A 22,234-nucleotide genomic window follows, 5' to 3' on the forward strand; every position below is an offset into this window, starting at 1 on the left:
CTGTCATCAGTTTACAAATGTAATTTAATTTGAATTCAGCTTCGGGCTAATCCTGGTCACTTTTCTTGGCCCGTGATAGGGCAATGATAGTCGTTTCTAGTTTGTGATAGGGTAGCGATAGTGCCACATTTTCGATCTATGATTGGGCAACGAGTGCCATATTTCTAGTCCATCACCACCATCATGCTTACGCTATAGCATGCAAAATATTATCAAGTTCATTTACCCTCTATAATAAATATATACATATCATAATGTGCATTAATGCAAGGAAGCACAAAATCGGAGTTCTTATCTCTACAGCAAAATTCAAACAAGATATGCCAATCAATCTAGAAGTACACCTAACATTGTCCGGTTAATTTAAGATTAGCATTCATTGTAATTATAGAAGCTAATTTTTCCTCATAAAATAGGGGAACTAATTTATCAATAATCAATTGCTTCATGAGCATAATTAATTTAATTGCTGATTTACACATTTTCAAATTCTAATTTTTTAGAATTTCTATCTCCAAAAGTAATCATAGTCCTATGTTTCCCTTCACCTAACCCTATTCTAAGCTTACTATCGAAATTACATAACAAGTCTAGGGCTTTACCTTGATAAAGTGATTAGTGTATAACCCTACATGCTAGTCTTCTTGCTTAGGAAATCATTCCCCTCCACAAAATTTGACCACCCAAGGTTAAAGCAAATGATAATAAAAATGATTAGAAGTTGGGGGCATGTTTAGTGTTAGGGTGGAAGATTACCCTAGTAAGTTAGGGTCTTGAAGAGTTAATAGGCAAATTTGGAGAAGAGGAGGGGTGGCTAGTGTCAAGAGAGAGAGAGAGAGAGCAGAATGGAGGGTCGGTTAGTTCTTCGTCATTGGGTTGGCACTATAAGAGTTATGAATGGCATAGAAAGGAGTGAACAAAGTTTCATGATGAAGCTCGGTGAGGTGGTGGTTATGAAATGAGGCAGGGCATGGCATCGAGATTGAATCAAGGTGGCGACTATCAAAACATGGGAGGTGGAGAGCAGGGGTTTAGAGATAATGAAAAAAAAAAAAATTAAGGTTGAGGGTTTGGCATTGATGTAGGCCTATTTAGACATGAGAGGAGAGGGAGAGAGCTAAGAGGCAGTGGTGGAATTGAATGGTGGTGGTGAGAGGTGCCAGTAGAGTTGAATGGTGATGAAATATTGAGAAAATAGAGGAATAGGGAGAGCCACTCCAGCAATGAGCCTGTGATGTAGTGACCATTGATAGTGAGAAACCAGAGGAAAGAGGGTGGCAGTGGTGGTCGTGCTCAACAGCGAAGGAATTGGAAGGATGATGACTCAAAACAAGAGAAAAAGTAGAAAACAAGGGAGGAAAAAGGTTGGTGCCTCGACAGTCAATAGGTGTAGGACAACGAGCATGGAGTGGATCATGATTGGAAATGGTGGTGGTGGTCACTAATCGAAAGAGGAAGTAGAGAAATAAAGAAAATAGGGTGGTGGTTGTGCTTGCCCCATCCTCACCGCATGGTTAGGCGATAGTTTTTGGGTAGATAGCACATGCCATCTTTATGTAGTGGTCATTCTACATTCGATCCCATCTCCTAGCAACAGTTCCGAAATAGCTTGCCCTTTCACAATGGCAGAGAGATGGATGTTTCCACAACAGGCACATTGCCGACTTCATCCAATATTGGCAAAATAAAAATATCGAGCCTTAGGTGATGTCAGCAATGGCATTGCCGATTTCACCTGATATCATAAAAAAAAAAAAACGGCGAAGCAGGAGCGTCCACCCCTTTTTTGATCGGATGCCTCCGGGCCTCCAGCGGCCTTGGCGGGCCTCTAGAGGCTCTCTCTCCCTTTCCCCTCTTCTCCCCCTTTTTTTCTCTTTTTCTCTCTTTCCTTCTCCCTCCCCCCTCATTAGCCCTCCAGCAGGCGCAGTGGCCCTTTGAGGTCTTCGGCAACCTCCATAGGCTCTCTCCCTCTTCCTCTCCTTCCCTCCCCCGCTCTCTTTTCCTCTCTTTCCTTCTCCCTCCGAGTTGCTGTGTCGATTCAAGCATGGTATGGAATGGTATAGGGGCATACCCAATCGTGCAACCGGCCAATTAATCTATGCTCTAGTGTCAGTATAGTGAACCTTGGTTTGTCATGTTTTGGATTGTATCTATCAAGACCACCTAGCCCTCAAGTTGGATCGGTTTGGCTAGACTAGTCCATTTGAACTTGTACTGGTTCTTTCATCCTCTCCTAGAAAAGAAAACATCTTTGAAATTAACATTCCTAGGTCTTCAAAAAGTTGGGGCTACTTAGCTTTCATCTTATCTTCAAGTTCCCATATAGCCTCCTCCTTGGTGTGATTTCCATTGATTTTTAACGTAAGGATGGTGCAGCGACTAAGGACTTGCTCTTTTCTGTATACAATCCATATTGTATTCTCCTTGTAGGTTATATCTTTACAAAGTTTCAATGGCTCAAACTCTACCACAAGACTAGGATCTGGCACATACTTCCACAACATTGATACATGAAGCACATTGTGCATTTTGGAGGGTGGGTATAGGGCTAATCTATTTGCTACTTCTCCCACTTTGTCAAAAATTCCAACTGGACCCATATAGGAGACATACAAGAAAACATGGTCTGCTACTTGGGATTCCAGTTCTCCTGTTTGGTTATATGTGTAACTTTTTTATGTGCTCTATGCTGCACAGAGCTGCTCCCTAATTAGCTAAACCTTTTCCACCGTTTGTTGCACCAAGGGCCCAACAATCTTCTCTCACCATCATCATCCCAGCAATGGGGGATGCACACCTTCTGCCATACAATGCCATAAATGGTGCCATCTGAATGCTTGCTTGATGGCAGTTATTATAGGCAAATTCCAACTGGGGCATAATGATCCCAAACACCATCCAAGTTTAAGAAATAGGCTCTCAACATGTCTTATAAAATCTCTATGGTCCTTTCAAGTTGCCCATAAGTTTGTAGTTGGAAAGCTATACTGAAATCGAATTTGGACCCTAATAGCTTTATGTAAGCTCTTCCAAAATCAAGATACGGACCAAGTATTTCTATTGGGTATAGTAGTAATTGGGACTTCATGCAACCTCATGATCTGTTTAATGTATAGGTTTACCAACCTCTCCATATAAAGACCAATTTTGGAGTGTAAGAAGTGTGCTGACTTTGTTAGGTGATCAACAATTAACCATACATCATCATTTACCTTTATGAGCTTTGGGTAGACCAATCAAGAAATCTATGGTAATATGCTCCCGTTTCCATTGGGGGACAAGAAGAGATCACAATGATCTGGCAGGTCTTTGATGCTCGGCTTATACTTGTTGACACAATAAACACTATGTGACATACTATGCAATCCCTCTTTTCATATCATTCCACTAGAAATTCTCTCTGAAGTCTTTGTACATCTTGGTGCTTCTTGGACACAGTGTATGCAGAATTGTGGGCCTCAACCAGGAGCTCTTTCTTCACCTGTGGAATTTTAGGGAGACAAAACCGGCTACCAATCCTCAGGGAGCCATCTTCATGTATTCTAAATTCTAGGTGGGCACCAGTGTCTATTGCCTTTCCAATGTTCTGCAATTCTAGATCTTATCCTTGAGATGCCTTGTGACTCTTGATTAAAGTAGGCTGCACTTTAATATTAGAAAGCTGGGCATCAGGATTATGTAGTTGTACCTCAATTCCAAACCTCTACAGATGCATCAGAACATGCCTTTGTGTAGCGATCAAAGTTGCCAAATCACCTAAAGATTTCCTGCTCAAAGCATCAGCACAACATTTGCCTTCCTCGGCTGATAATTAATAATCAGATGATAATCTTTTAATAACTCCAACCATCTCTGCCTTAGGTTCATCCTTTTTGAATGAAGATGGTACTTTGAATTTTTATAATCTATGAGGACCACACAAGGCTCCTCATACAAATAACATCTCCACATTTTCAAAGCAACGATCGCATCTACTATCTTTAAATCTTGAGTGGGGTAATTCATATCATACAGCTTCAGCTGTTTTGAGGCAGAGGTTACTACCTTGCCATTTTATATCAAAATATAGCCCAAATCTTTTCAAGATACATCACTTAAAACTGTGAAATCTCCTATCCCAGATTTAGAACCAAGGCTATCACTAATTTCTTCTTCAGCTCCTCACAGCTCTGTTCGCACTCTTATATTCACTCGAACTTGACTCGTTTCTGAATCAAGCAAGACAAGGCCATAGTATTGTGAGAGACCTCAACGAATCTTTGGTAGTATCCAACCAATCCCAAGAAAATGCGCGCCTCTGACACATTAGTGGGCTAACTCTATTCAACCATCTTTAGGGATCACATGCCTAAGAAAGGTGATGCTGCTCAACCAAAACTCGCATCTTTGCAACTTAGCATAAAGTTTCTTTTCTCTAAAGGTTTGTAGCACCATCCTTTTCTCATGCTCTTTTTTGCCCTTCAAACACAAATTGTCATCGATAAACACTACCACAAGTTGATCCAAGAAGCGTTTGAATATCCTGTTCTTTAAATCTGTGAAGATTGTAGGTGCATTCGTTAGCCTAAAAGGCATCATCAAGAATTCATAATATCCAGACCTAGTTTTGAAATCCATCTTGGGCACATCCTTGGCCTTAATTTTTAGCTAGTGGTAGCCAAAGAGAAGATCAATTTTTGAGAGGATTCACGCATCTTGTAATTGATCAAACAAATCATCAATTCTTTGCCAAGGGGTACTTGTTCCACTACGTTACTTTGTTCAGCTCCTTGTAATCAATATAGAGTTGGAAACTTCCATCCTTCTTTTTCACAAACAGCATGGAGGCAGTCAAAGGAGAAACACCAAGCCTGATGAATCCCCTATCCAATAGTTCCTGCAACTATTCTTTTAGTTTTTTCAATATGTCTAGAGCCATTCTATATGGAGCTTCAGAAATGAGAGTAGTGCATGGGACCAAGTCAATGGAGAATTGAATCTCCCTGTCAAGAGATAACCTTGGCAATTTTTCCTAGCAAGATGCTAGTAAATTTTCTTACACCAGGGATGTCGTCCAACTTCCATTCTTTCTTTTGAGTGTCTCTGTAGGGAAGAAAAGTTCCTCACAACCATTTCTTAAGACACGCTTGGCTAGCAAGGCTAAGATCACCTTCGAAGGAGGGACAATCTACTTCCCACAAAAACTGAACTCTGGTTGGTGAAGGATCTGAAATTTTATCTATTTTCCTCAGAGCAATCTATTGTGGCATGATAGACCGCCAACTAGTCCATTCCGAAGATCTCATCAAAATCCCTCGTAGAAAAAAAACTAGCACCGATAGATGTGCGGGCTGGCGATCAATACAGTACCATGCCGTACCATACAAACCATGGCATACCACAACCATAGGGAGGGAGAGGGAGAGGGAGAGGGGGAGAGAGAGGGTGAGGGGCCTCACTTGGATCAGAGAGGGTCGGATTCGGAGGACAAGGTGACATTGGCACTCCATGCATTTGCTATGGGTGCATGGAGGTATCAGTGGTAGGCACAAGGCTCAGTGCCACAGTCGTGCATGCGATCTTCTTAGGTAGAAGCTGCAAATGGGGAGGAGCTCGATTGGAAGTTGGACCAATGTCAAGCATGAGAGGGGCGGAAGTGGCGAGGATAGGGTATGATTGGTTGTGTGGGTGGCAGTAAGGGTGCAAGCAATGCATGGGGATGTGGTGGCACAAATGGGGGAAGGGTTGAAGCGAAGCGAATGAAGGTGATGTTTATATTTCCCGAATTGAAGCCTTAAAATCGTGATTATCAATCGGTCCGATTTGGTACATTATGGAACCTGTCGGATCAGCATGGTTCGGCTAATCTTGCCCTCATATTTAGGTCTAACAAATCTTCTGTCGTCTTTCTATCCCTGATACTTACAATGCAAGACATGCAAACAGGATTTACCAAGATAAGGCTTCCATTTGGGGTAAAAATGCATAACTTAGTGTCTAATTCTGCAAGCAACATCATATAATTTCTTTTAACAAAACTAGCATATGTAAAGAATTGGTTAGCACCATAACTGAATAAAACATTTGCACACACAGATGATACTTGAATCATACCTATCATACATCACAATTCTTAACTTTAGAAAGCTAAAACATATGAATCCTATATGACAATCATTTAGCATCCACATCATGAAAAAGAAAAGAATGAGTTGATTGTAGTTCTTGTTACTACATAGTTAGAAGCTCTGACATCCTGTTGAGTGAGAGCATTCACTTGCTCCTGGTACCTAGGCCTCTATTGTCCTTCCCTTTGCTGCGGTGCTGCTTGAGGTGCTTAATTTGCTAGGTGTGCCTTTGTGGACTGAGGTGCTTGCTGTGCTTGTGGCTTCCTTCTACTAGGACAGTTAGCTGCCTGGTGGCCGTCCTTGACCACATGTGAAACAATTCTCGCTGGGTCACCTAGATTACCTCTGATGGTGGGGTCCACCACGTTTAAAGCACCAGATGTCACCCCTGCATAGAGCTCTATCTTTGGAAGCAGCAATAGTCAACCTCTTAGCTTGGCTTCGGTACTTTTACTGATCTGACCCTAAGAATTGCTCAATCTAGTCATCTTTAAATTCTCTTTCTCGGTCTGAGCATCATCAAGTCCCTGCTCTACCATCAAGCTTTGTTGATAACCTCTTTACAAGTGGTTAGCTCGAAAGTGATCACCTGCCGCTTGATCTGAGCCTTGAGCTCACTCTCAAACTTCCTAACCTGATCACTCTCCACTGCCACCAACATTGGAGCATGTCTAGCCAATTCTTCAAACTTGGCCACATATTGGGTGCCTACCATACTACCTTGCTCCAATCAATCAAACTCTTGGAAGTTCTGATAGTAGACACTCCTGGGAAAATACTTCCCATAGAAAGCCTCTCTAAATCCTTTCCAAGTGAAGGGTGCAACCAATATTCGCTGTACCGGTACCGGTCGGTGTGTCGGTGCCAGACCGGTATGGTACGATACCGGTACCGTACCATACCGACATACGGTACGCCCCGACGTACCGGTTCGGTACTGGTACACAATTTTTTTTCGATTTTTATTTTTATTTTTATTTTATTTTTAAAGTTAATAATTGATAAATACAACCTCAATATGGCATTATATTGCATATTATTGACATATTTGGGTTCAATTTGGAGTTAGGTTGCAGTACAAAGATTCTTGATCCAAAATTTCAAACATATATTTATTTACATTATATTTCAACTATGTCATCTTAAAACTAAAGAAAAAATATATAAAATATGCATTAAAATGTATCTAAATATTTAAGTACAAAGCCAAATAATTGATATACGAACTTTAAGATGTACTCTGCATTTAATTTCTTGTCGAGTGTCTGTGACGCTCGTAGATATCTGGATCATCAACATAGTCTGAAGGGATATCAGTCCAACCCTCTAGCCAAGTTGTACCGTACTCTCGAATATTCATCATCCCATAAGGTATCCTCTCTGGATTGTAACACATCTCAGACCTCTCGCTAAAATTCTGACTCTGAGAAGTATCCTCGAGATGATGGTACGGTTGTGGAGGAGCCCATCCAAATATGCCAGTAGCAAAATCTGATCCTGGAGCTGCTCCAGACTGCATAGGGTAGTAACCACTAGAAGATGATGCCTCGGATGCACCATATGCATATGGATCATAAGGTGGCTGTGGATAATAGGATCCATAATGCGAGGATGATCCAGATACATCCATGGATCCTACTCTACGTGCAAGATCGTCTGCAGCTGCATCATGTGCTGGACGACCTCTAGGAGCCCGTCGTCTATATGAAATTGGCTCCCCACGATCTCTATCGACTCGTCCACCATGATCCCTATCCTGTGTGACATGCGTAAACTGAGACTCACCGATGAATCGAATATCACCCGGTGGCTGTCTCATAAATGGTGGTCTCCTGTCCTCCAGTTCCTCCCTGATCATCAGATCCATGGCTACTACTACCAGTATCATCATCACTCTCCCTGGTATCCGTATCTGAATCAGATTGCTCCTGTACTCTCGAGAGTGGTGCACGTGCAACTGTCTTTTTCTTTTCCCCCCTGTGCTCCTCTGTGACTGAGTTTCCTGTGATTGGGAGGATGGATGCCTTCTTGCTGGCTGCCAGGAGGAACGTCTATACATCTCTCGCTCGAATCTCTGGGAAGATGTATCGGATAGCGAGTCATGTGATGAATGAGTCCTTTGTATCCTCTCAGACTGTGGCTGATCAACTGGAACCTTATGTGGAATATTTTTTTCTACCCATTGCCCTGGATCCACCCTGATCTTCCTTGCCACCACACTGGCTGGTCGTGGAGAGGATCCTGGCTCATCAAGCTCTGACTCCTGCTGCTGACCTGTAAGCCATCCGATGATCGGATCGTCATCCTCGTCGGCATAATCATCCAGCGTCGGATCAGTGTACTTCAACTGAACTTCCTCCTGAATACATTTTAGCCTCAACCTCAGATTGTAGTGAACATATACAAGATCGTCGAGGTATTTTTGTGTCAGACGATTTCTCTGTTTGCTGTGGATAAGGGCGAAAGTGGATCAATTACGCTCACAGCCACTAGCAGAGACCATCTGAGAAAGAATACGGACAGCTATATGTCTCAAATTTTCTGCTGACGTTTCAAAATGAATCCATCATTCAGCTACAAAAGTAAAATTATATATCAAATTTGATGATATTATTAAGCAAAATTACATATCAATCTACATTGCTCATTATTGATATGTAATTTACCTGGATTCATCTGCTTTTTGCTTACGACAGCTGATGGAACTCCAAAACTGTCTGATCCCTCTCTAAACTATTTCGTCTGAAATAAAATATATTTATTATTTATAAATATATCAGATCGAATTCAGTTGAATAATTACATCTGTTTTAAACTAGCATACCTCTTGCAGACACAACGATGCGATTTCTGGATCGGGCACCATCTTATATATGACATTGCGAAGAGCAGCAAGAAGCTCGCTATCCATATCTATCCCTGAAATAGTATACTGAAATCTCGGATTCAAGTAATAAGCTGCAGATAGATTTCAAGACTGATTAAGCACAATTTTATTTTCATGCTTCAAAAAAATATTTTAAAACATTCTTGAATCCAAACTTACCAGCTAGATGCAAATCTCTGCCCATCTGATAGTCCCAACGGCGCTCAATAATGTTAATGAATTCTTGAGTATACTTGGGATCATTCTCACTGATCTGTTTCTTTATCCTCTCCATTATGTAATATAGGAAGTCCATCTGGGGGTATCTCTTGCTGTCCACGGCGCGAAGCACCTCATATAAAGGCTTGATAGCCTTCACTATCTTCTCAGTCCGATGCCAAAATGACTGACTCGTCACCAAGTTCTCCACATGACTTCCATCAGTGTCGGCCCTCGCATATCTGCTCTCCTGCCACTCGGCACTGACAAACATCTGATGTAGGGTTGTTTTCTTCTGAAGAAGACTATCAAGTGCTATGTAGTTGGTAGCAAACCGTGTGATATCCGATCGTAAGATCTCTTCCCCAGTATACGTCCGCATCAATGAAAGAATCCATGTGTGGTTGTAGATGAATCTAGTAATGGTCTGGGCAATCTCCACTACCTGTTGCACCATGCGAATCTTTCCGATATCCATCAATATAAGATCAATGCAATGTGCAGCACATGGGGTCCAGTATATCTGCGGTCGCTGCTCCATCAGCAACTCTCCAGCAGCCTTATATTGTGGTCCGTTATCTGTGATGACCTGCACGACATGCTGCTCACCCACTGAATCAATCACCTCCTCCATCAGACCAAGGATATATGTGGCATCGTGCATCTTATCTGAAGCATCGATTGATTTGTAAAAAAATATTTTTCCATCACAGTATGTCAAAAAATTAATGATGCTCTGCCTAGTAGGACCTGTCCAACCATCACACATCACTGTCAAACCGTATATAGGCCATTTATTTTTGTAAGAAGCAATCCATCTCTGCAGATCCTCCTTATTGCTGTCAAGAAGCTGACCATAGATGTCCTTAGGTCCTGGAGGATCTACACCCTGGCCGGCAGCCTCTATGGCTGAAATAGCAGATCGTTAGTAAGGATTGGCTGCTGCATTTGCTGGAATATGACTGAAATAAAATCATGATCCAATAGCTCGCCACATATCCTTCCTCTTATCTTTTTTCAGCATATTGTCAATTCTCTGCTGCTTTGAATCCTTGCTGGACAAAGCATGTGGATCCAAATCCTGAATGCTGGCTCCTGCTGGAATATCTCTGGAGAACCTCCTCCTACTGCCAAAAGCTCCCAACAAAGAAGACATGCTACGTCTGCTCCCTCTACCACCATGCTCTCTGATTGAGGTAGTCCTCCTGAACTCGAATTATCCCCTACCAGTCGCTGATCCAGATCCTGATTCGTAGCATGATGGTCCGAATCGATCTCTGTACTGGGCCATCTCCTCCTGCTGGTATTGATCCACCAAGCTCGCATGAATGGCAGCCTCAATCTGTGCCTCATTATCTGGAGCAGAAGCCTCCTCTGATTCTCTAGAGTGATAAGAAGGTGGCTTTGCAGCTCGACGGTCTACTTCGATCTTTTTCTGTTTTGTCCTTTCCTTCGCTGCTTTCGAATCAGCAAAGTATTTTTTCATCAATTGTCGGACCTCTTGCGGATATTTCTGACACATCGACACATTAGGATAACCACCAGTTAGATGCTGCTTCAATCTAGTCACTCCTCCTCCCTTGAACTCTGTGTTGCACCATTTGCATCATCAATGATGCCGAGCCGAGAGCATCTTGCCATGATCCCAACCGATGTCACGCTCTTGATCTTTCTTCTTACTCATTTCTGCAGATATAACAAAATACTAATTATTTCGAATTACTTGTAATATAACACTAATTACATATATTTTTTATTTGATAATATTTTTTACTATTAAATATTTATAAAAAAAAATTTAAAAAAATCTCAAGTTAGATTCAAATATTTCAATTATTTTGAATCATTCTAAACATTATTCTCAATTTTAAAACTAACACTGATTTTTTATTTTTTTATTTTTTAATAATTTTTATATAAATATATACTATAAAATAGCTGATTAATTAAAGTGAACGAACATCATGCTCTAAATTTTTTTCTTATAAATATATGCAAGTATAACAAAACAACGATAGTTTAACGATAATTAAAATAATTATATATAATTTTAAAATAATTTTAATAATTATTTTAAAACTTATAAATTCAAAATAAATATGTTATATGCTTCAAATAATATTTTTAAATTAACTAAAATATAACACTATTTTTATATATTTTTTATTTTATAATTAAATTTTTAAATTTAAATAATTTAAAAAATATTTTTTTAATTTCAAATATTTGAAAAAAAATTAAAAATTAGATTTAAGTAGTTTGAATCATTCTAAACATGATTTTCAAACTCTGATTTTTTTCGTAAAATTTAATTTTTTTTTAATTTTTAAATAAATAAATATTTAAAAATATTTAAAAAATATATAATTAATAAAAATGAATAATTTTGGTGTCATCGTGTAGATCTTCCAAAGATCTATCACATATAATTAAATCATCTCAAAATCACAAGATTTTGGCATGATTTTCTCTTATTTTCTTTCTTTCTCATTCTTATCCTATTTTTAACAACAAAAATTAAAAAAAAAATATTTACTAAGAAAATAACATATTATCTTACCTCCGGCCAAAGATCAGCCTCTCCTCGAACCACTCCTGCAATTTGACGGAATTTTTTTCTTTTTTTCTAATTTTTCGGAGGTCTCAACGGTTTCGTTGAGACCTTCGGACCCTCGGGAGTTCTCTGAGACATCTCAGAGAACTTCAAAGCAGGTAAGGCTTTTTATGCATGTGATCTCCGACCCCCCCTCCCCCCTCGTCATTTTTGGCACATGGGGTGTTGGTACGGTTCGGTTCACACCGAACCGGACCATAACGTCCGGTTTTGGACGGTATGGAGGCGAACCAGACCGAACCGCTCGGTTCGGTACCGGTTCGGGCTGTTTCTCAAAAAAAAGGTCCGAACCGGACCGTTTGAGCACCGGTCCGGCTCGGTACGCCCCGTATCGGGCGGTTCGGCCCGGTACAACGAACCCTGGGTGCAACATTCTGTCCTAGTTCTCCTTCATTTCCTACTAATCATCTGCTTCCTCTTGCAACTTGAAGGTGGTATAAGTGAACTCCTTATGAGGAGACTTTAGATCCTCAAAAACCTTTTCCATCTAGAGCTTCCAATCAGCTCTTAGCTTCCCAGGGGTAGGAAGTGCCCTTGAAAGCTAGTGGGGCAGACTTCTTGAATTCTGCCAAGCTGACTCGAATCTCCTACTGGGACCGAGCACCTTTCTACTACTGAGGCTATAATTGTTATGGCTGTTGATGCAGTATCTGTTGCTACTACTGCAACTGTTGTTGCATAAATTGTTGTCACTGCATATGCTGCTGCATGAATTGCTGCTTGCCGTTGTTGCTGCATGTCCATCATCCTTACTGTGTTAGCTCTAGCAGCAGCTTGTTGCTGCACTACTCCAAGTGCTTGTATCAGCTAAGAGGGAGCTGACTTGTTCTTTCAGACTCTTCAGATCCCTTGTGTGCCCTTGAGCTTGGGGTGCAACCAGTGGGATTATTAGGATATTCCCATTGCTGAGTACCACTGGCTGGTGAAGATGGGACATTGACCTGCTAATTTGAAGGCTGCCAGGCAGCAGAGCCATCAGGAAATATGGAAGGGCTTCTGGCACGTCCATGTCAACTTCCACATGCCATCATAACTTACACTTACTGGCATTAATGCACACAAGTCATAATCAGACTAGATTCTTTAAACAAAAGCTGAGATGATAAGGCATGCATATATGTTATATGTTTATGTATAGCCTAAGATTTGTCTATGAACTAACTATTCAGTAGTTTAGGTTAAATCCTTGTGATTTTATAATCTAAGCTTTGATGCAAAAGCTTGTCATGCCCCTGATGCAAAACTTGAGTTGGGCACATGACATGGCTTCATATTCTATAGGGATAGCCTAGAGAATATGCAAGACCTTCAAATCAGTACAAAAAATGTCAATAAGATTGAATAATGTATAAATCATGTTCTTTATCTTTTAAAATAAAATAAATAATTTACACTAATAATGAATAATAGAATGGCCTAACACTCTAACTACAAGTTCCAAACGTTCTAGTGGTATTAGAGATACTCTGATTATTCCACCTCTCACTTGTTACTACTAACTTAGCCGAGTTCTAAGCATCCTATGGCTCTGAAAAGAGAAATAAAAGATTAATATGAACTAACAGCTTAGTAAGAATTTCCTCTATACATAGACATATATTAATCTCGGATGAAAGGAAATGTCTCACAACAAGTATAGCAATTAAAATAAGATAAGATATCATCATTATGAAGTACACATGCAGGATAACCAGTGCTTGAATAACAGAATTCCATTCAAGCACAAATTAAACTGAATGTGTACTTCAGAATAACAGAATTACATCAGTTTATAAATGTAATAAAATTTGAATTTGGCTTGAGGCTATTTCCAATCAAGTTTCTCAGTCCATGATGGGGCAAAAATAGTGTCATGTTTCTAACCTATGATGAGGCAGTAATATTAATGAGACTAACTCATAGCCCACATCTATCCATACATATTAGGAGCACATATCAAGTACTTTTTAAGTTAGTTACGACTTTGACTATCCACGGTCATGTTTCTAGCCTGTGACGAGGCAATGATAATGCCACATTTCCAGCCTATGTCAGGACAATGATGATGCTACATTTTCAAGTTATGATAGGGTAATAATAAATATGGCTAGTCCATCCCCACCACCAACTATCAAATTATGCAAGTCTTATTTATATTACTTTCATGCATCCATCATTCTTACACTATAGCATGTGAATTATTGTCAAGTTCATTTACCTTGTATAATAAGCCTATGCATATCATAATGTACATTAATACAAGGAATCACCCAAAGGGGACTCTTACCTTTACAGCAAAATCTAAACAACATGTGCCAATTAATCTAAAAGTGCGTGTAACATTATCTAGTTAATTTAATATTAACATTCATCATAATTACAAAAACTAATTTTTCCTCATAAAATAAAGGCACTAGCTCATCAATAATAATCACTTCATGAGCATTATCATTTTAATTGATTATTTACAAATTTTCAAATTCTAATTTTTGTATTTCTATCTATGAAATTAGTCATAGTCTTATTTTTCCCCTAACATAGCCCTATTCCAAGCTAATTATCAAAATTAAATAAGAAGGGTAGGGCTTTACCTTGATAAAGTGATTAGTATACACAAAATTAGGCCTCCTAAAGTTAGAAAATGTGATAACAAAGATGATCACAAAGTGGGGAATCTGTTTAGGGTTGGGGTGGAAGATTACCTAAATCAGTGAGGGTCTTGAAGAGAGTTAACAAGTAAATTTGGTGAAGAGGATGGGTGGTGGGTGGGGGGAGGGGGGGGAGAGAGAGAGAGAGAGAGAGAGGAAGAAGAAGAATGGAGGGGTGGTTAGTCTAACATAGTTGGCATCGGTGTTGTAGGAGCTCTGAATGACACAGAAAGGAAGGAATGAAGAGGCACGATGAAGCTTGGCAAGGTAGTGGTGAGAAGTCTGGCAGGGTGTTGCATTGAGATTGAAACAACGCGGCAGCAAATCAAAACACGGGAGGTGGAGCATAGGGGTTCAGAGATGATGGGAAAAATTGTGGAAAGTGAGACGGGTTTGTTAGGCACTAATTAGCGGGGTAGGGGGAATTAGACCTGCAAGAGGGAGAGGAGGGGGGGGAGTTGAGAGGTGGTGGTGGAATTTCATGTTTGTGGTGGATTTAAGAGGTCGTGATGGTGGAGTTAAGAGGCAGTGGAGAGTTGAGATAGGGAGACTTGGTCCAATGATGAGCCCATCGCAGGTGTGGTGACTGCTAACAGCAAGAAACTGGAGGAAGGAGAGTGGTGGCAATGGTTCTCAATGGTGAAGGAATTGGAAGTATGGTGCCTCGAAAGAGGGGAGAGATTGGAAAATGAAGGAGGAAAGGTTGGTTCCTTGGTCGCTAATAGGCAAAGGAGAGTGAGCACAAAGAGGATTATGGCTGGAAATGGCAGTAGTGGGTGTGAACCACAAGAGGAAGGGAGAAATAGAGGGAACATGATGGTGGTTGTGGTCACCACATCCTCATTGATGTGGTTAGGCAATGGTTTTGCGACTTCTCAACTCTCCAGGATGTAGGTAGATAGCCACCACACAAAAGCATCGATTGAGACCACCCATCCCTCAAGTTTGGTCGGCTTGGCTGGGTGATCCAATTGGACTGGTATTGAGTCTCATTTGTGAAAGTAAAATTTGGCAACAAAGGTGTTTTTGAGCAAAGTGAATCAATGATAAAATTTGTGGATTTATATTGTCTAAAAGTTGGCTAAATTTGTATGGTTTAAATAAAAAGCCATCAGTTTTATCAAATGCTATTTGTTTCAAATGAAAACTGATCCATTTTAATTGAAAACTATGGGTCATTCAAATGCATGTGGGGATGGTAGGAGTTACTCGCATGTAATTTAGTGCATGATATAACAGATTTATGGAAAACTAGTCAAGTAAATTAGAAACCACTTCGAGGATCTGTGCCCTAATGGTCATAAACGTCCATTGAATAAACTAAATAATAAAAAAAGAAAGTGCTTAAAGCAGAAATTGTTCACTCTTCATATATCTTTTAGAAGATGGCAGACCCATCTCGACGAATTCTTTAATAGAGGCAAAAAATGGAAAATGAAAGATGTCATTGACATTATTAGAAATAGAAATCTCATGCAAACAACCATAAAAAAGAATAGTATAGAATGGGCTTTCCTGCTGAGTGGAAAAATTCTTTCCTCTTGTTCACGCGGCAGACTTCAGAGCCCTGGTGGGAAGAAGAAGATACCCAATGAAGTTATTTAAAGAAGAAAATCATCATCCAGGATTTTCTATATAATCTGTATCACTAATAATAACTACATTTTATGATGTAGGTCTATGTGGGTGGAGTAATGCCTCATATCAGAGGAAAATTGAAGCCCAAAACATGTGTTGACCTGAAAATTTAAATTGTTAATGGCTCAAAATTACTGATTTTTATAATATATACATACCTCAGTCTTACACCATGTAGAGTACCATTATCATACTTGTATTCTAAATAATCACAAACATATCTTCTGATTTTTTATATTCCAACTTTGCTCTTTCCAGGTTATAAATCATCAATCATATGATCATAAGGCAGATGTTTTCAGTTTTGCCATTGTGCTCTGGGAGCTAGTAACATCAAAGGTACATGCTGAAATTGCACTTTTTCAACAATCTGGTCATTGATCAAGCAAAGTTTGGAACATGTGATCATATGGTAAGTGGAGTAACAAGCCTATGATGTCATTGTGCAGGTCCCATATGAAACTTTGACACCCTTGCAAGCTGCGTTAGGAGTAAGACAGGTTTGTGTTTTTCATCACATAGAACAATATTCTGTGTTGATCATAAAGATCTAACCATCTTGTTTATAAAATTCTATGGTATCATTGTTTCAAACCTACTTGTGACAAGCTTTTGGTGCTTTAGGTCAAGTTCATTGGCTGAATTGCAAGGACAATGTTCATGTATTTCCAAATTCCCTGTTGTCATCTGAAAATGTTTCAGGTTGAAAAATATGTTAAAGAAAAGCTTACTGTATGACAAGTTATTAACATTTGTTGGTGTTATTGTCCAATGTATTGTTTTCAGGAAGATTGTAAAATTACTGTTTTGAGTGCTTTTCAAACATCGACTGACTAGCTTTGTGTGTCCTGCACAATTGTTTGTGTTAGTTCAATTTACAAGGTGCCAATGTCCATTCTAAAAATGCCCCTGCATGAAATAAATACTATTAGCAGTGACACGATTTAGAATTGTAGTGATATATGTTTCAAAAGCCCAACTGTCATTTGGACATATAAACAGTTTTTGCATGGTGGAGAATGATATCTGTTATTTGACATGTTCACTGCTAATCTGAAAAAAAAATTAAGAGTTAATTCTCCATCAAAATAAAGAAAGAAAAGTATTTGAAGAGTATCATGATCAAATAGGTTCCTTGTTTTATCTGTTTCCCATTAAAATAGTTATTAGTGGACATTATTACAGCCATGATTTCAATCCCAAAAAAATCAGGAAATGACATCATTGAAACATTATGGGTTGGCTAGATGCTAAAAATATTTCTTCATATAGCTTTTAACCATATTTATATATTATCATATTTCTGTGTAATACCAGGGCTTGCGTCCCGAGATTCCAGAAAAAACACACTCTAAGTTGGTTGAGTTGATGAAAAGATGTTGGGAGGCGGCTCCGGCTAAACGACCCTCTTTTTCAGAGATAACTGTTGAACTTGAGGAACTCTTGCAACATATTCAGGTAGTTCACCCATCTAATTATTAAATTTAAAGTTGAGTAGCTGTGCGCCCATAATAATACAAGTCTTTTAATCGAAGGTCCGCAAAATCGCCATATCAGTATGTTACCACTTTGGTATGGTATGTATCTAATATCGAAACAGGCTTGCAATACTTTTTTCTCACTCCCTGCCATGTACCGCTCGAAAACCGGGCAGTACAGTTGTACCAGGCGGTGCAAAGCAGTTTGGCTCGGTTTGGACCGGTTTGGCTTGTGTACCAAACCGAACCTTGGTACCCTATCACTTCTACCTTTACCAATATAGCACAGCACAATCGGTATGGGGCACCATGGGTAGGTACGGCAGACCTCCAAATTTAAGATGTTGGTATGTTTGTTACATCCAGTAAAAGATAAAATTATTATTCTTTTAAATGAGGTTTCATGAATCATATGGAAACTCATTATGCTGATGAGCCATTTGTTTTTGCACATTGGCAGGGAACTGGGGAAACAAATCAAGAGGAAGATGGAAAGATACCAAGACAATCAGCAGCATGATCGTTCCATGTGTGATTAGTAGCATTCTTTTGAATGCGTACCTAGGTTTGCAGGTTACCCTTTTCTGAGGCGGTGTTATGTGCAGATGTGCGCAGAGGTGTTGAGATGTTCTCCTGTTGGGATGTGCTACATTTTTTTTTTTTTTTTTCATGCTTTGGTTCATTTGTTGTAACTAGTTGTTGCCATTGTCATTATCAAGAAGAGTTAGGAATTTACCAGCCACGAGCCACACACACAAGTTTTGATTGTTATTTAGAATATCCCTTTAGTGAACCTTCTGTGCTAGAAGCCAGAAAGCATGTTATGTCGCTTGAAGCTTAGTCAAACAGACTTTAAGGTTTGAAAATTTACTGATCGTTTGTATGATGTACCAATATTGGCTGTTTATGTATAACCATCCTTCTACTTTTGTTGTCTATAATTCTTGGAAGCTTGATTTTATTGGTATGAAAGGATTCATCAGGATGGGGCGTCATTGCAGCATGCACTTTGTTAGCCATATTATGTTATTCTTTTGTCTCTCTGATGTGTCCAACCGTAGCTATGATTTACAAATAAGCTAACCAGTCCATTTTCAGGATGTTGCTGGGGTAGTGTCCAAATAGTACTCCAAGATTTCATCAGTCATTTTTCAATCCCGACTTTACCCTCCCTCTTCCTAAAGTACAAAAAAAAATCATGCCACATCCTAAAATACAAAAATAAAAGTAAAAATAATGTAATGCTAGCTAAAACTATATGAATTGGTTATATGTAGGGTTTCACCACAGTCAGATAATTGTGGTGGATAGAAAACATCTAAATAAAAAACTGTGAAAAGAATTCCAAATAAAGAAAATTAATATAGTGAACGATTAGAAAAATTGAATAAAGAACATTATATCAAATTCAAGTTAATTTTAATTGTGTAGAATATTTTCAAATTAATATGGTCAGATACTTGTGTAAGAAAGTCTGAAACTATTTCAGATTTGTGGTTGAAGAACTATCCCGAGTAGAAAATATCTGGGTAAAGAAATTTAAGAAATAAACAAAGTTAAATAATCACTGGGTACAATTTTTTAAATGAACAAAACTTGAAATTATTTTAAGTAAAGTTAATATAGTTGTCAATACATTAAACACCGATCAAACGAATGTCTTCGTTGAACATAGATTAAAACACGCTTAACCTCACCAGTGCTGAGAGCCCTGCAATGTGGTAACCAGCATGATCCAAATATCGAGATTCCTGATTCTTGCCCCTTTGATTGGATCACATTAGTGAGCGTACTGGTGAACAGCATCATTTGCAGTCTGTGCATGGAGTTGGAAGCATGATTTATAAACATCTCGATTTAGATTCTACCTAGGGCACTTGCAGTGTCTGTTGGCCTCCTAACGCCATCAGATCAGGAGATCATCAAACTAAGCATTTCTCTGGTTCAGTCTGGACTATTCGTCATGCTTCTCCTCTAGCAATCAAATGTTATTGGGAGACTTACCATCTGCTCCTTCGTTGATCCATTTTTTGCGCAGTTTCTCACGCAGATATCATTTTACATTTTGAGTAATCATCGCGAACTTGATTGGCGGTTGTTGCTTCTGGATCTCCCTATCTGAGATCGATTGTCGAGGTGAAGATGGCCAAAGTAAGATTTATTGTTGGAGTTTCATCCGAATACCTGCAAAAATTTTTCATTAAGATGTTCTCTGGAATAGATTTTTCGATGTTCGAGTTAAGAGATAGAGAATAATAAGAAGAGAGAATAAGAAGTCGGGAGTTTATTTTGAAGATTTCGGAACTTCTTTATTTATAGGAAAGGAGTTTGAATCGTATCCATTTTGAAGTCTGGATAATTTAAAAATATAGATGGCAGTCGAGGCTGAGAGAGATCCACGACAGCGGTCGATACAAAGATGGATCCAGATTTTTTCCGGGCATTACTTTTCTTTGACTAATGATGGAAGATTTGAAGCGTGGACATCGTACCATTGGAGCCGAATTGCGAAGAACCGTGGATGGTTAGGTGAAGGAGTGGGGGTCCATGAAAGAAAAGGGTCACATGAGGCGGCGCATAGCTGGAGCTAATGCAGGATTACGGAAGGGACCCGAGTCTTATCCTCGCTATAGTGGTGGAATCCGATGGAGATAAGATGGAAGCACAAGAAAAGGACGGTTGCAGCAGCGTATGATGATAACGTGCATGGAAAAATGTCGGAGAGGAGCGGGAAATGGAGACACCAAGAACCAGAAAAGGAGGACGCCCATAGCGGGGAGCGCGGGCATAGAAAAATAGCCAAGACGACGAGGAAATGAGGACAGCAGGATCCGGGGGGAGGAGGACGTCCATCGCGGCGAGAGCGGGACCGCCCCCCAGACTCTACCGACACTCCACGTCCCATGATGGCCCTCGTCAAAACTCAATTACTTCAATTATTGGACGCCTCCACTGTAGCAGTTGACGGTGAGAGAGAAAGAAGGGTCCCGGAATAAATTACTTCACCATTGGTGAAGTAAGTGGACCACATCACGTGCATGCTGATGTTTGGACTCCATCCTCTCGTCTCATGCGTACATTACTTACAATTGAAATTTTACCGATTGGATGGTATTTTGTGGCCAAGCATATCATAACCATGTTCTAGGATTTTATGGTAAGTCTTTCTCGTTCATTATATATCCACTATTTTGTTTGCTAAAATTTTTAGAGATGTAGTTATGCTCGATTGATTTAATTTATTCGATTTACCAAAAAAACAGTAGATTAGATTTAAGCACTTTCCTTTTTTTTTTTTTTTGAAATAAATAGGCTAACTTTTTTTTTTTTTGCATTTGATGGATTAAAGTCGAATAGAAGAGTTTTATTGAGGGATTTTGAATGGTAGTATGTGTAAGTAGCGGCTTTGCTTCTTTATGTACATGATTACTTATCCACCAAGGAAACCTGCCCTGATCAGCACTACGATTATGAGGTAGATATTTTGATAACTATAAATTTAGTGTTCTTGTTGGAGGGTAAGTAAGGTCCCACTCTGGGGGGGGGTAGGCCTTGTTTGCTTCTCTTAGCGGGCCCAGCTGCAGATCTAATTTGGTTTTCATGCAGTACAGACAGTCTAAGCGCCATTTAAGGGTTACCTAATCCATGGACAGGAATATATCATGGGAAAAGCCAAGGGAAAGCAGAAATATGGCAGAATAAACTATTGGGAAAAGAGAGGCCAAGTTGTAAAGATAAAGAATCGTCACAAAAGCCGAGGCAAAGCATACAATTATTACAGAATCAAAAGTACGTAGCCAAAGAGTAACACAGCTGTAAAGATAATAAATCACACAAAAGCGAAGTCAAAGCACAGAAGTGTGACATGATTATGCAAGGAGCCAAAAATAAAATAAAATAAAATAACAAAGGGAAGGAGGACAAGAAGAAAAAGAAGACAGCTAAGGGAATCGATCAGAAACCTCACAATAATTTAGGGACATTACAGTCCTTTGAGAGCAGACAAAGATACTGTGCATGCTTGCATGCAAGCTAACAAATGAAAGTAGCCTAATTAACATTTAAAACACGGCGATCACATGATTGTAATTGGTTACACTTGTTGCTATCCATGAGACTCCATGCATTCTTTTCTTAGGTATCCAACATTATTCTCCTTTATTGTTAATATATGATGATGTTGAAACAAAGTACTTTAATTATTGCAGCTTATGTGGAAGTTGTCTCCAAAGCCACCCTCCAAGAATGAAATCCAGCTCTAGATTTTCTTACTTTGTAAGGTTCGATTGGCTGCAAATGGCTTCAGGGAAGCTTTATTTTGGCTATCTTTTGATTAATCAAGCTCTTTATTGCCTTAAGCTTTGCACTGCCTTCTCTAGTACTTCTGGGCACTTTCAGTTTGAGTTTTGAGGGCAAATAAAGGTGGGGGAGGGCATGCAACACATCCGAACCACTACATTATGGGCCCATGACCCTACCCTGACCCTTCTCTTTTCCAGCTGGGTGCATCCACCAGTGGACAAGCTAGGGAAAGAGAAAAATAACAGGAATGCCGTAATCCACTACGTTTTCAGAAGATTGTGAGTGGCACAAGGCACAAAAAATTTAAAAAAAATAAAAAGGGAAGAAGAAGAAGACAGCTAAGGGAATAGGTCAGAAACCTCACAGTAATTTAGGGACCTTTC

At 39.5% G+C, this 22,234-nt stretch overlaps 2 protein-coding genes across 13 annotated transcripts in view; one reads left to right on the forward strand and one right to left on the reverse strand.

Moving 5' to 3' along the window:
* The window catches only part of LOC105037999 (serine/threonine-protein kinase STY17), a 62,248-nt gene extending 43,774 nt beyond the window's left edge, over nt 1–18,474 (forward strand). For 3 of the 12 annotated variants that reach the window (XM_073250932.1, XM_073250931.1, XM_073250935.1), the window contains 6 exons: nt 16,330–16,410; nt 16,521–16,571; nt 17,389–17,529; nt 17,607–17,648; nt 17,731–17,866; nt 18,010–18,474. In XM_073250932.1, coding sequence (XP_073107033.1) covers nt 16,330–16,410; nt 16,521–16,571; nt 17,389–17,529; nt 17,607–17,648; nt 17,731–17,866; nt 18,010–18,137 — 579 coding nt within the window. In that variant the 3' untranslated portion in view covers nt 18,138–18,474. Of the gene's footprint in view, nt 1–16,329; nt 16,411–16,520; nt 16,572–16,695; nt 16,774–17,388; nt 17,530–17,606; nt 17,649–17,725; nt 17,897–18,009 lie in introns of those variants that run through there. The other 9 variants (XR_830637.4, XM_073250933.1, XM_019848576.3 and 6 more) reach the window with 9 other exon arrangements.
* LOC140855117 (uncharacterized) lies at nt 6,870–10,928 on the reverse strand. Its single transcript, XM_073250936.1, has 3 exons — nt 9,154–10,928; nt 8,932–9,026; nt 6,870–8,849 (listed from the first exon to the last, which is right to left on the reverse strand). Exons 1-3 carry the CDS (start codon nt 9,959–9,961, stop codon nt 8,841–8,843), a joined length of 912 nt encoding a protein of 303 aa, XP_073107037.1. The 5' UTR covers nt 9,962–10,928; the 3' UTR covers nt 6,870–8,840.
* Nucleotides 18,475–22,234: the final 3,760 nt, after the last annotated feature.

The sequence above is a fragment of the Elaeis guineensis genome, chromosome 1, assembly GCF_000442705.2.
Source record: "Elaeis guineensis isolate ETL-2024a chromosome 1, EG11, whole genome shotgun sequence".
NCBI lineage: Eukaryota > Viridiplantae > Streptophyta > Magnoliopsida > Arecales > Arecaceae > Elaeis > Elaeis guineensis.

Bases quoted from the DNA above. Each gene is read 5' to 3' on its own strand.
- LOC140855117 (XM_073250936.1), bottom strand. From the start codon at position 9,961: ATGTGTGATGGTTGGACAGGTCCTACTAGGCAGAGCATCATTAATTTT. The intron at 9,027-9,153 runs GTAAGTTTGGAT...ATACTATTTCAG, and splicing joins CAGAGATTTGCATCTAGCTG to GGATAGATATGGATAGCGAG.